Below are 12959 nucleotides of genomic sequence, written 5' to 3' on the forward strand. Positions count from 1 at the left end.
ACCCCAACTACATGTGTTTAAAGCAACAACAACAAAACCTGACCTATCAAAAACGTAAAAAACTTAAAGCACAAACCACGAAAGCTGCTAAGCAGCAGACACGCTATAAACTGATGCAAGTGTGCAGAAAAACGAAACGAAGAAACCTAAGAGGAGATGCTGTGGGGTTCTGCTTGCGTCACATTTTGGTGTTTTACAGAAAAGGGAGACTGCTTTGACAAACATGAATCCATCTCCTTGGTCACCCAACATCCTGTCTTCAAAGCCAACTTCTACTCCAAGGAAATGCGCACATGTTACATAACAGTTCATGGTGGCACTGCTGAATGTAGTGTCTTATTAGTGTTATTTATTATATATTTTTTGATATGGAGGCTCTCATGTAGCCTAGAATGGATAATCTTGAACTCACTATGTAGCCAAAGACAGCCAAATTTCAGTGCCTCCTGCCTCTACTTTGCGAATGCTGACATTACGAGCGTGCACACCACTACCATGCCCAGTTTACCCAGTGCTGGAATTTGAATGCAGGGGTTCAAGCTAAGCGCTCCACCAACTCTGAGTTCACTATTTTATATCAATGTCCCACCGACAACTTAGAAGTCTGAATATTGGGAATAAAATGACAAAATGTGGTTCAGCATAAGGTCTCTGGAGTCAGTCTACTTGGGCTCAAATGGCCTTGCTGCGTAGCTTCTCCTGGCCCAGATTTTCTCTTTGGAGAGTGATTTACACTAGTACTTTGGTCCACTGGTGATCTCGACAATTAACCCACACACTACACTTCCATCATTTGAACACGATGCTTGAGGACTGCGTGGTGGCACCCATCTGTAGTTCCAGCACTTGAAAGGCAGAGGCAGGAGGACAGCCACGAGTTGCAGACTGGGCTAGTGTTACACAGTATTTATTTACACGTCTGACAATATGTCACTGTGATTGGTTTAATAGAGAGCTGAATGGCCAGTAACTAGGCAGGAAAGAACAGGCAGGACTTCTGGGCAGAGAGAGAAACTCGGAATGAATCTGGACCCAGGAGAGGTCAGCAAGACACTGAAGTTGGACATACAGTACAGAGGACAGGTAGCAAAGCCACTGACAGAGCATAGATGAACAGAAACAGGTCCATTTAAGTTATAAGAGCTAGTTGGAAAAAAGCCTAAGCTAAGGTCAAGCTTTCATAATTGATAATAAGTCTTGTGAGCTGGCAGTCCAAAGGAAAGTCCAACTACAGGCTAGATTACATACTGAGTTCTAAGCCAGGCAGGCTTCCAGACCAAGACCCTATATCAAAACGAACAAGTGTACACACACACACCCACCCACATACATCACCCACGCCACACATGTGCTTGCAAACCACATACATTACCCACACCCACACCACACTCACATGATCACATCACACACACCATACAAATACACAACACACATCACACATGTACATATACACACACCACACATACACACAAATACACAAATATACATGCACACATCACACATGTAACACATACACACACTCAAACTCTTGTCAGAGTTCTTTCACTAGGGAAATGGCTACCCAAGCAGTCCTCCGCTGACATATTTTGAGAGGTGTGTGCGTCATCTCTGCCCACTGCTGGGGAAGGCTGGTGACGGCATCCTCAGGACTAGGCAGTCAGGTACCACTCACCTGCCGGAGCCGCTCCAGACTCAGAATGTTCTCGACTTGCAGCACCCCACGTGTGTACTTCTCGATATATGTCTCCCCATCTAAGGTGCCCTCGTTCTCACTCCGTGCTGCCAGGAGAGCCAGTGTTTCCCGGTCCTCAATCTCCTCAGTCGCCTAAAGGCACAGAAAGGAGGCGACTGTTTTTTTGTGAATGGCGTTTCCCTAAGTGTTGTGATGTGCTTTCAAAGCACAGTGAACCAACACTCCCCCTCCGCTCTTACATCCGACATCTGCAGAAGCAGCACGTGTTACCTTTGGTATGTTGGACACTATTTCATAGGTCACTCCACAAGAGTAAAATATATTTATCAGAGATATCCTTCTCTTGAGACTCTGGGTGAAACTCTGGTAGGGAAGGAAAGGAAAGCAGGATTAAACTGTGTGACGAATCTAAGACAAACCAATTTCGCATTTTCCAAATTGGAAAATTATTATAAATGATTCTAGTAGTATAGATATATTCAACAAAACAGAAAGGGAACAAAACAAAGGAGGTGGGTATGGTGTCTCACATCTAAAATCTCCATACTTGGGAGTCTGAGGCAGGAGGATTTCTTATCCGTTTCAAAGCCAGTCTGGGTAGCACAGTGAATATAACAGGCTTGAGGCCAGTCCGAGCTACTGAATGAGACCTTGTTTCAAGCAACTAACCAAAATAAATAAATAAATAAATAAATAAATAAAGAAAGAAAGAAAGAAAGAAAGAAAAGAAAAAGAGCAGAAAACAACAAAATCCAACGAGAAACTAAGCCTAAAAATCTTGTCTCTGATTGGCAAGATGGCTCTGTGAGTAAAGGTATTTGTCTCCATGCGTGAGGTCCCGAGTCTGATCCCCAGGACCCACATGAGGGAAAGCATATACTGAGTCCTGCAAGTTGTCCTCCAACCTCCATGCATACTTTGTAGCACGCAAGCCGGCACACACACATACACTAAGTAAATATACATATGTAATAAAACCCACTTTCTGAAACTTCTCGTCTCAGGCTGGGATCTTTAATCCCAGTACTCAGGAGGCAGAGACAGGAGATCGTTGTGAGCTCAAGGCTCTACATCTCTGCGGGCCTGGTCTACACAGGTAGTTCCAACCAAAGCTACGAGCCTGGTCCACACAGGCAGTTTTTTTTTTTTTTGGTTTTTCGAGACAGGGTTTCTCTGTGGCTTTGGAGCCTGTCCTGGAACTAGCTCTTGTAGACCAGGCTGGTCTTGAACTCACAGAGATCCGCCTACCTCTGCCTCCCAAGTGCTGGGATTAAAGGCGTGCGCCACCACGGCCCGGCCACACAGGCAGTTCTAACCCAAGCTGCACAGCAAGAGCATTAAGAGCTAAATGCAGCTCTGATTGGGGTCAGTCTGGCAGAGGTGGGACATCCCTGGGATTCTCATTTTCATTGCTTCCCTTGTGCTAACTGCCCTTCATCTCTTCAGGGGTTAGCCAGCTTTCCTAGAACAATCTGAGGAACCCTGGGGGTCGGTTTTCTTGACAGTACCTCTGACATGGGTTTTAGCAAAGCAGCAGAAGTCTGCTCGGTCCCAGTGTTTTCACTAACATGCCAGGGCCTGCTGTGGAACAATCCTCTTGTACACTGTAAAGATTTGTCACTTGAATTGGTTTAATAAGATGCCAATTGGCCGGTAGCCAGGCAGGGAGAGTAAGTGGGGCGACCAAACTAAGGATGATGGGAAGGAATCACCAGCTAGATGCAGAGGAAGATGAACGTACCATGCTAATAAAGGACCCACCATGTGATAGAGCATAAATAAGGAATAAGGATTAACTTAAAATATAAGAGCTAGTTAGTAATAAGCCTGAGCTATTGGCTGAGCGTTTATAATTAATATAAGCCTCTATGTGGTAATTTGGGAAGTGGCTGCGGGGTATTTGGGAACAGGTGGTGAGGACAGGAAACATCCGTTTGTCTCTGCTGTTGCTAAGACAGTGGCAGCTGCTGCCTACAAATATTACAGGCTCTTCTTTTAAAGAAAAAGTTTATTTCATTTGTGTATGTGTGTATCTCTGTGTGTGAATACATGCACATGTGTGGGGGTGCCCAAGGAGAACAGAAGAGTATGTCAGATCCCCTGGAGCGGGAGTTACAGTCAGATGTCAGACACCTGACAAACTCAAATTCTCTAGATGGGCAAAAAGTGCTCCTAACTGCTGAGCCATGTCTTCAGTTCCAAAGATTATGGATATCCTAACCAGTGAACATGGAAAAAGTTAATGAGTCTTGCATTGACATTTCCTTCTGAAGTCTTCACCTGGCCACTACTACTATGGGCTCCATAACACCCAAGCTGTTTACGAGTGTTACAAAATAGGGTGTGACACAGAGGAGATCATTTTGCCCTTGTACACGCGACGGTAAGTCAGTTCTGCCGCTACCTGTTTGTTATAAATATTGGCTGCAATCCGCTTCCGTAACACTAGCTCCATAGCTGCCGGGTGGCTGAGTTGAACTGTGGTCTTCACAATCAGGTAGATCCTTTCATTCTGTGGCGTGACCCGATTCAGGTGAACAGAGTCGTGGACCGAGGAGTCCCAGGAAGCTGTGGCTGAAACCTGGGAGGAGCAGAATGTTGGGGGACAGACAAGACATCCCAGAGAAAGAAAATCAATTCTACTTGCTGTGACCAAGTAGACTTCTTCCTTCAACTACTCTGAATGGTGACCCAGCCGGCATTTGATCAAAGCCCTCAGGGTCTCTACCTGGGTTTATCAGGCTGATAGGGCTTGTGTGCGTGTGAAGACCCCGAGAGCCCTGGGGTAAATTACCTCATCACCACTGTGCTTTATGATGGGCAGGTAGAAGAACTGACTGCCATGCTCCTTGGGCAGGATGGAGTTCACACCCGATGCGTGGGGGCCCACCAGCTGCTCATTGGCACTAAGGTCATCCGCTGAGCAAGTTCGAGGGGCAAGATGAAAACAGAGCAAAGAAAGTCAGCTTTTAAGCAAACACCAGCATTTAAAAATATGCCTTTAAAATTATTTTTTCCATACTTTTTTTTTTCTTTTTTTCTTTTTTCTTTTTAAGACAGGGTTTCTCTGTGTAGCTTTGTAACCTGTCCTGGAACATGATCTATAGACCATGCTGGCCTTGAACTCACAGAGATCCACCTGCTTCTGCCTCCCAAGTGCTGGCATTAAGGCATGAGCCATCATCTGACTTATTTTATAAGTATTATTTTATACTTTTATTAAAAGTCATGGGTTTCATGAGAGCATTTTCTCCTGCTGCCATGTTACATGAAGTCTGTTACCTTCTCTTTTTTTCCCCACCTTAAGGGCTGAGGGCACAGGGTACCAGTCAGAAATGCAGTTCCTCAGCCCTGGCCAAGCCTAACACAGAATCTTCAGGGGCCATGCCTTTTGCAGGTGATGTCAATCATTCATATCTCAGAGCACATGCTTTGAGTTCTTGTTTGCAGTTTGCAATGCCCTGGTGCTTTGTGGGCAATCAGACCCCCACAGCTCTCCTCCAATGACCGGATGCCATGCTAATGCATATGCCCAGAGCCACACTGTCACCTCATGTGCCATATCAGTAATTATGGGAGTGATTTAGGCACCCAAAAGAACACAAGTCTGAGGAGATGATCTTAGTCAGCATTGATAATCCCGAGATGGGTTAAATACTTACTTACCATTCAGATCTAGGAAGAGAACCGGTATGTGTGTTTCCATTCCAGGAGGCGGGACCCTAAATTCAACAACAAAATTTAACTGTAAGAACAGGTGTGTTTTGGGGGCTGGAGAGATGGCTCAGTGGTTAAGAGCATTGCCTGCTCTTCCAAAGGTCATGAGTTCAATTCCCGGCAACCACATGGTGGCTCACAACCATCTGTAACGAGGTCTGCTGCCCTCTTCTGGTCTGCAAACACACACAGACAGAATATTGCATACATAATAAATAAATAAATAAATAAATAAATAAATATTTAAAAAAAAAGCCGGACGGTGGTGGCACACGCCTTTAATCCCAGCACTGTATTTTTTAATTACGAAAACACTGCAGAGCCATGGAAACAGAAAGACCCCCACTGTGGGGTTGTGACGCCTACTCATGTCACCCCATCGCATCTCTTTGTTATGTTTGTCTTATTGTGTATGTGTCTCTCTGTGTGCGGGGGCACATGTGCCACGGCAGAGGGCAACTTGCAGGAGTCCAGGGATTAAATCCAGGTTGTCAGGCTTGACAGCAAGCAGCACTAAGCCGTATCTCCAGACTCCACCATTTTTAATTTCTTAAAGTAAATTGCTATAAAGACACACCATTTTTTGACTCCCATGTTGACACATGACATGGCAATCACTGTGACATACAAATAAACTACCAGACACAGGTATGAGATGTGAGTAACTAAAACAAAGTTGATTTGAAGCCTTTCAAAAAACAGTTCCGGGGGCCAAAGAGATGGCTCAACGTTTCAGAGAACTTTCTCCTCTCTCAGAGGACTCGGGTTCAGTTCCCAGCACCCCACTGTGACCCACAGCCCTCTATAACTCTAGTTCCAGGGGACCTGACACCCTCTCCTGGCCTCTTCAGACACCAGGCACACATATGGTGTGTATAAAATGCATACAGGTAAAACATTCATACACCTAAGAATAAGAAATGAATGAAATATTTTTGAAGAAAAGAAACAATTCCAGGCACAGGGACAAGGGACCAGGGTGCTGTCAGATGGAAGGGGGTGGATTAGAACCTAGAGGAAGTAAACAAAAAGGACGGGAACCCAGAAAACTCCAAAGGAGTGCGCACAGTCTGTGCAAGGAGGTGGTGTGTACAGCACAGACCAGGCAAACACATTGCTCAAACTGGCCCACATTAGAATCACCTCAGAGGGCTCTTCGAGAGCTCTGGTCATACGCTTCCTCATCTGAAGCAGACCTAGGATGGGACCCAGGGTGACATTTTAGGAACACTCAAGATGATGTGGGGCTGGAAAACATCACATAACGAGGCTGAGGTGAGGACGTTTTACTAGGGAGGGCTTTGAAGACCAGCAAGGTCTGCACAAGCTGACTCCTCGCAGGGAGCACCCTGCAGAGACACTGCACACTACAGACAGGATTCCAACACACAGGCAGAGGCTGCGAGGGGAAGCAGCAGGCACAGCACTTCCTCAGGAAGACCATGAAACTGATGTCACTTCCATGATCCAGAGATATGGGAACATCACTAGCATGTCTATCTGTCCAGAGCAGATCTGGACATGTATACGGTGTTCAAAGGGGATGCTGGGTTTTCTCCTAGCCACTCAGAACAGAGGCTGAGGATGTAGCTCAGGGGTAGAATGGAGGCCCTGAGTTTGATCCTAGCACTACAAAAACAAAACACAAGCAATGACAACAAAGAGGCAGAACCCCCAAACAAAACAACAACAACAAAAACCCAAACAACAAGAACAATGTATAAGTAAATTTCTAAGACATGGCTTAGTAGTAAGAATGAGAATTAGAATCAACAGAGCAGTTGGGCGGTGGTGGCTCACGCCTTTAATTCCGGCACTCTGGAGGCAGAGGCAGGTGGATCTCTGTGAGTTCGAGGCCAGCCTGGTCTGCGGAGGGAGTTTCAGGACAGCCAGGGCCACAGAGAGAAACCCAGTCTCTAAAAATAAAAAAATTAAAAAAGCCAAAACAAAATGAAAAACAAAAAGTCAAAGAGCTACCTTTAAATAAATATACACAAAAGGAATTTTATATACATAATATGCATTATAATAAATAAGCTACATTCAAATGAACAAAGCCTCTTTTTATGTCTGTAAGTCTTACAACAGAACTAAAAACACCATTCTACTCGCATATCAGGAATAAACGCAAGAAGTAGTTCAAGAAATACAAAGAGACTGTGGCTAAGTTGGCAGGAGCACTGGTCTAGAACACATAAAGGCCTGGGTTCAGTGCCCAGCACTGTATTGAAATGAGTGCAGTGGCACAGACCTATAACTCCAGCACTGGGAGGTGGAGGCAGGAGGATCGGAAGCTTACAATTCATGAAAGCAGCAGAACCACAGTTATGAAGTGGCAGGGAAGATTGTTTTATGGTTGGGGTCACCACAACATAAGGAAATATATTAAAGGGTTGCAGCATCAGGAAGGTTGAGGACCACTGCTCTATCCATTAATACCGGCCAAAGTAAGCACGTGCCAGGGCAAATAAGATCTATTTTCTGTGCTCTTTTAGTATATTTTGAAGCCACCTTCTAGCCCAGTACACTTTGAAACCTTCTTCTTAGTCTAGAGGGAAGAAACAGGATCCAAGTTGCTCATTCAGAGGAAGAGGGGAATGCAGCATTTACGCCCAGTCAGGTCACCTCTGGAAGAAGCTGGCTCTGGTGGGGAAGTTACAGAGAAGATGGCATGCTGAAGCTGGGTGGCCCTTCCCTCCGCTGCAGCTAGCTGATACCGAAAGCTATCTGCACGGTGCTTGTCGCAGGTCAAGCCTGGCCTGCATAAAGGGTGGCCTTACCAATCAGCCGGTGCCCCGGGGATCCCACTGCCGGGGGCAGGCACCAGCACTGCGTTCCTCTCTTCCGTCAGCCCCACCCACTGCTCCACCAGCCTGGCTTCCCGCTCCATGTCGTCTTCTGATTTCTCTGTGGAACATCAGGAGGACATGAGTGACAGCAAAAGAGAAGGGACAGTAGCTAAGGGTAACACAACCAGTGTTTACACTCTGGGGCATCCAACATGGTTTATACGGCTACCATACTCCAGAGAAGGAACCGTGGCCCTGAAGATCAAGCATGAACACCAGACAGAGGCAGGATATGACGTCAACTTCAGGTAGAAGCCAGATGAAATACACAGAGCCGGGAGAGTGGCCAGGAAGGGGTTTGTATTACTGGTGCACCATCTGGGGGCAGGGGTTAGGAATATATGCCGTATCTACTTTATACACTTGCTGGAATGAGCCAGTTTATTAATGGGTGTGATGTGGTTTATAAACTGACAAGCCATGTTACAAAGGTAGGGTATTTAAAAGCATTGTATACCTCGCTCCACAAAACATTTTTCTTCAGGCTCACGGTGAAAAGGATTTTACTGGACATATTTTTCTATCTTCATGGTCCAAACTCAATTCTGGGCTTCCCTGGGTATACTCACTGGGTAGACAAACCTACACCATACACTCAGCTGAGATGGTTAACCAAGGTGAATTTTGTTGACACAAAATGGAGCAAAATCCACATGGACTAGCAAAGCATTAAGTACTATGAGTGACTGTGAAGTCAAGTTGAAAGCGTAAGGTTATTTATCCATCCATCCATCCATCCATCCATCCATCCATCCATCCATCCATTCATCCATCCACCCATCCATCCACCCGACCATTTATTTGAGACAGGGGTTCACTATGTAGCCCTGGCTGGTCTGGAATTCACTATGTAGATCACATTTGCCTTGAGCTCATAGAGCTCCACCTGCCTCTGTCTCTCAAGAGCTGGGATTAAAGGTGTGGTTCACACGGATTAGTTGTTGTTGTTATTACCACTGTACAATACTGAAAAAGCTACTCCTGGGAGAGTTTAATCCCATGTACTTTTTTTACATTTATTTATTTTGTGTGTGGGATGGGACAAGCGTGTCGCAGTACATGTGGACACGGGAGGACAGCTTGTGAATGTCGGTTCTCTCTTATCATGAGGGCTCTGGGGACTGAACCTGTGTCATCAGGCTTGGTGGCAAGTGCCTTTATCTGCTGAGCCATCTCCTGCCTGCCCCCCACATACCTTTTTTTTTTAAATATTTATTTATTTATTATGTATACAATATTCTTTCTGAGTGTATGCCTGAAGTCCAGAAGAGGGCACCAGACCTCATTACAGATGGTTGTGAGCCACCATGTGGTTGCTGGGAATTGAACTCAGGACCTTTGGAAGAGCAGGCAATGCTCTTAACCGCTGAGCCATCTCTCCAGCCCCCCACATACCTTTTTTATTGCTGACTTTTTTAATCTGTTCGTCTAAGTATTCCCGCCGTTTAATGAGTGCATCTGACCATCTCTCTCTTACGCAGTTCAAGTCTTCTTCCTGACAAGAGAGGGAAGCTTTTTATTTCTCTATAGAAAGTGTAGACAATGATTCCTTTTGTTTAAAAAAGATATTTAAGTAGATTGGGGGAGCTTTTCATCAGGAAAGGCCATTGCATGTCTCAGTGATTAATTAATAGGTAAGAAAGCAGAGGCCACAGAATACTCCATGCTGACCAAGGATGCTGGTACCCAGAAATCAGAGATCAGGATAGTTACACTAAAAGGCAAGCTTGAATGATGCCAGAGCAGGATGATCTTTATGCTGCAAGGTGATTTTATGTTGCAGGTGTACACACCCACATCTGTGTACATTTGCACGACAGTCACTGAAAGACGTGTGATCTCAAGCAGAAGGCTACCAAAAGCCAAGCTCGAAGCACAGGGCATCAAATGGTAGGGAGAACGACAGATATTTATGTAGTTCAGAGTTCAATGGCCTTGCTATTAATTAATTAATACCAGATTTTTTTTTCTGAAATGCAAAGAATAGGTCAGCAGAAAACTTCCTAAATTTGCTGCGAAGATTTTAACAGCCAACCATCACCGCAAGGATAACCAAACATCTCCCATGCAAAAACTCCACATGCAGTCAGCCATGCTAGAAGAACTCCCAGAAGCAGATGCTGGACTCCACTGTGTGCATGGCAGGAAGCACGCCCAAAGCCACAAGTTAGTTGATGGCACAGCTGAGACCTGAGGGGATCCTGACCTCCTCCCGAGGTCTGTTGTGGTTCAGTTTCATCCTTTCTTAGTAGGGAAGGAAAAACCATCACTTCTACCCCAGACGCTTCTGGGTCTAACTCTCCTAGCGATGATGACCTGATACTAAGAGTGGGAACCTGGAAGCTTCTCCTACAATGTCCCCACAACTGACATCCAGGAAAGCAGTGCAAAGACTGGGAACTCACGCCTGAAACTTTCATCTTGGCTGACTACTCTGACCACGACCCCACCATCATCCGTGGTTGTAAGGCTAGTCGAGGCTGACTGGGTATCTATGGCACATCCACTCATCCCCTCTCCTCCATTTCCAACAAGAGAACGCCACTATTTAAATTCTCAACATGATGAACTAAGGTTGACTCTAATGAGAGGGCCACTGGTTAAATAAAACAAAAGAAAGGTCTATGCTCAGTCTCTAAGCTTGTTGTTCAATAAAAATGGCACTTAGGGTGACAGAAATCTTCCAGAAGTGAGAGGCAAAGTGCAGTTTAGTAGGGGAAAGACGAGACTGGACCAGGGAACTGAACGGAGAGCAGTGTGTTTTTTGAGATCGTTCATCTTTTTACAGCCATCGTGGTCTCGCTCAGCAAGGCTTTGCTAGCTGGTCGCTGGAGCCGGCAGAGCAAACAGTGCAGTGTCTGGTTACAGATTTGGAATCAACAGGAAAATCGCGAGAAATAGTACTGTGACCTTGCTCACATACAAAGCAAACCAAAAGCAAGTGAGAAACTGCACATTCTCACTCCGTGGCCCTGTATCCACCTCCCTGGGCCCTGCTTTGCGAAGGCTGGCGATTAGCGAGAGCTGTGCCCCATGCACAGGGTTGACAGTGGCAGCAATACCTGATAACTATCCATATCATCGCCATCCTCCTCATCTCTCTGGTGGGGAGAAAATAAACATAAAGGACATGCATTTCGTTTTCTCAAACAGCACACAGGGAAAGATAATTTAACACGTTACAATGGACGCCTCGTACAACATTGGCACCGTAAAACATTTCACTGAATCCCAAAAGATAGGAAGGATTAAATTCATCTGTCTGTCTGTCTGTCCATCTGTCTGTCTGTGTGTGTGAGAGAGAGAGAGAGAGACAGACAGACAGACAGACAGACAGAAGACAACTTCTAAGAATCATTTCTCTTCTTCCTCATGTGGGTTCTGGGGTTGTCAGACTTGGAGGCAAGTGCCTTTCCCACTGAGTCATTTTAATACCCCAATAATTTTTTTTTGAAGTAGGAAAATCAAATATTTTTCAAGAGAATTCTCTTAGATAAGGATGGAAAACAACATCCCTGGGCCAGGCCTTGTGCCATTGTCACTGGTGACATGCATTCTGGTGGGCTGTCTGAAGTTTGGGATGATCTTAGCCAGACAGAAGGCTAACCTATGAAGGAGTTAGAGATTCTCTTCTCACAGAGACCCTAGAGGATGGAGGGTTAATCCAAGGTTCACACAGATGGTGGCTGCTCAGGACAGAAGCCGGACCTCCTGTCTCTATCCCCAGCAATCGTTCTTTGGAGAGCATCACTCAGAGGGATGACGTTGCCACAGGAATGCCTGGGGACCCAGGTTAAGGGCATGTAAGGTTCTGTGCTGGTTACTGCAGGGGAAGCCAAGCCGCTGGACTGCATGGGCTACCTGTGTTCTCTATGTATGGACCACAAGTAACCCAAAGGCATGGCTGCATTTTGCAATAGTTACACAAGGTAACAATGTTGGTTAAAAAAAACTTTAGGCAAGAGAAAGAATCAAGCTGAAAACAAGAGTTTAGGTAGAGACAATTTTCCTTAAAAATGAGACTACAGCACCCTCAAGTTATCATTATCACAGCCATTATTGTCACTTTAGAGACAGGGTCTCACTCTGCAGTCCTGGTTGGTCTGGAACTCACTACGTAGACCAGGCCGTCCTTGAACCTACAGTGGTCCTCTTGCCTCTGCCTCCCGAATTCTAGGATTACAGGAATGTTCCACTATCCCCGGTGAATTCTTTTATTTAAACTTATAACAATCTTTTTTAATGACATGAGAGAATATTATAATCATTTTAATTTTGGAAGTCACAACTTAAGCTACATGAACTCCATGTCTTATGCTGAAGATTGATTTTATCATATATCATAACATAGATATATCATATATCATAACATAGTTTTATTCCAGAAAGAAACTGAGAATTGTTGCATCTATTTCATCATTTTGGAAAAGAAAGAAAGAATCTGGTGTTTAAGTGAACCAGGAAATGAATGGGGAACCGGGGTCTCCTGTCTGTAAGTCTTGTGCTACCAAGTAACTTCTGTGGCCGCCCTGGAAGTTACTGGCTCACAAGGGCCTGGCCTGGAGTAAGGATATGCATTCGATTCCTTACTCACAGGCTCTCAACACACAAGTGTGCTAGAGAAGCACCCAGACCACGTGCCCTATCTCCTTGTCCTTTGCTCTCGTTCTCAAGGAAGCACACATACCCTGAGCAGCAGG

At 45.3% G+C, this 12959-nt stretch overlaps 1 protein-coding gene across 6 annotated transcripts in view; it reads right to left on the minus strand.

Moving 5' to 3' along the window:
* Kif13a (kinesin family member 13A) overlaps positions 1-12959 on the minus strand; it is a 181848-nt gene that overhangs the window by 23212 nt on the left and 145677 nt on the right. For 4 of the 6 annotated variants that reach the window (XM_057787263.1, XM_057787262.1, XM_057787261.1 and 1 more), the window contains exons 26-33: positions 11322-11360; positions 9655-9754; positions 8191-8317; positions 5360-5415; positions 4488-4612; positions 4098-4274; positions 1964-2056; positions 1673-1825 (exon numbers count right to left, since the gene is read on the minus strand). In XM_057787263.1, the coding sequence (XP_057643246.1) occupies positions 1673-1825; positions 1964-2056; positions 4098-4274; positions 4488-4612; positions 5360-5415; positions 8191-8317; positions 9655-9754; positions 11322-11360 (870 nt within the window). The remainder of the gene's footprint in view (positions 1-1672; positions 1826-1963; positions 2057-4097; positions 4275-4487; positions 4613-5359; positions 5416-8190; positions 8318-9654; positions 9755-11321; positions 11361-12959) is intronic. The other 2 variants (XM_057787264.1, XM_057787260.1) reach the window with 1 other exon arrangement.

This window comes from Chionomys nivalis, chromosome 13 (genome assembly GCF_950005125.1).
Source record: "Chionomys nivalis chromosome 13, mChiNiv1.1, whole genome shotgun sequence".
Lineage (NCBI taxonomy): Eukaryota > Metazoa > Chordata > Mammalia > Rodentia > Cricetidae > Chionomys > Chionomys nivalis.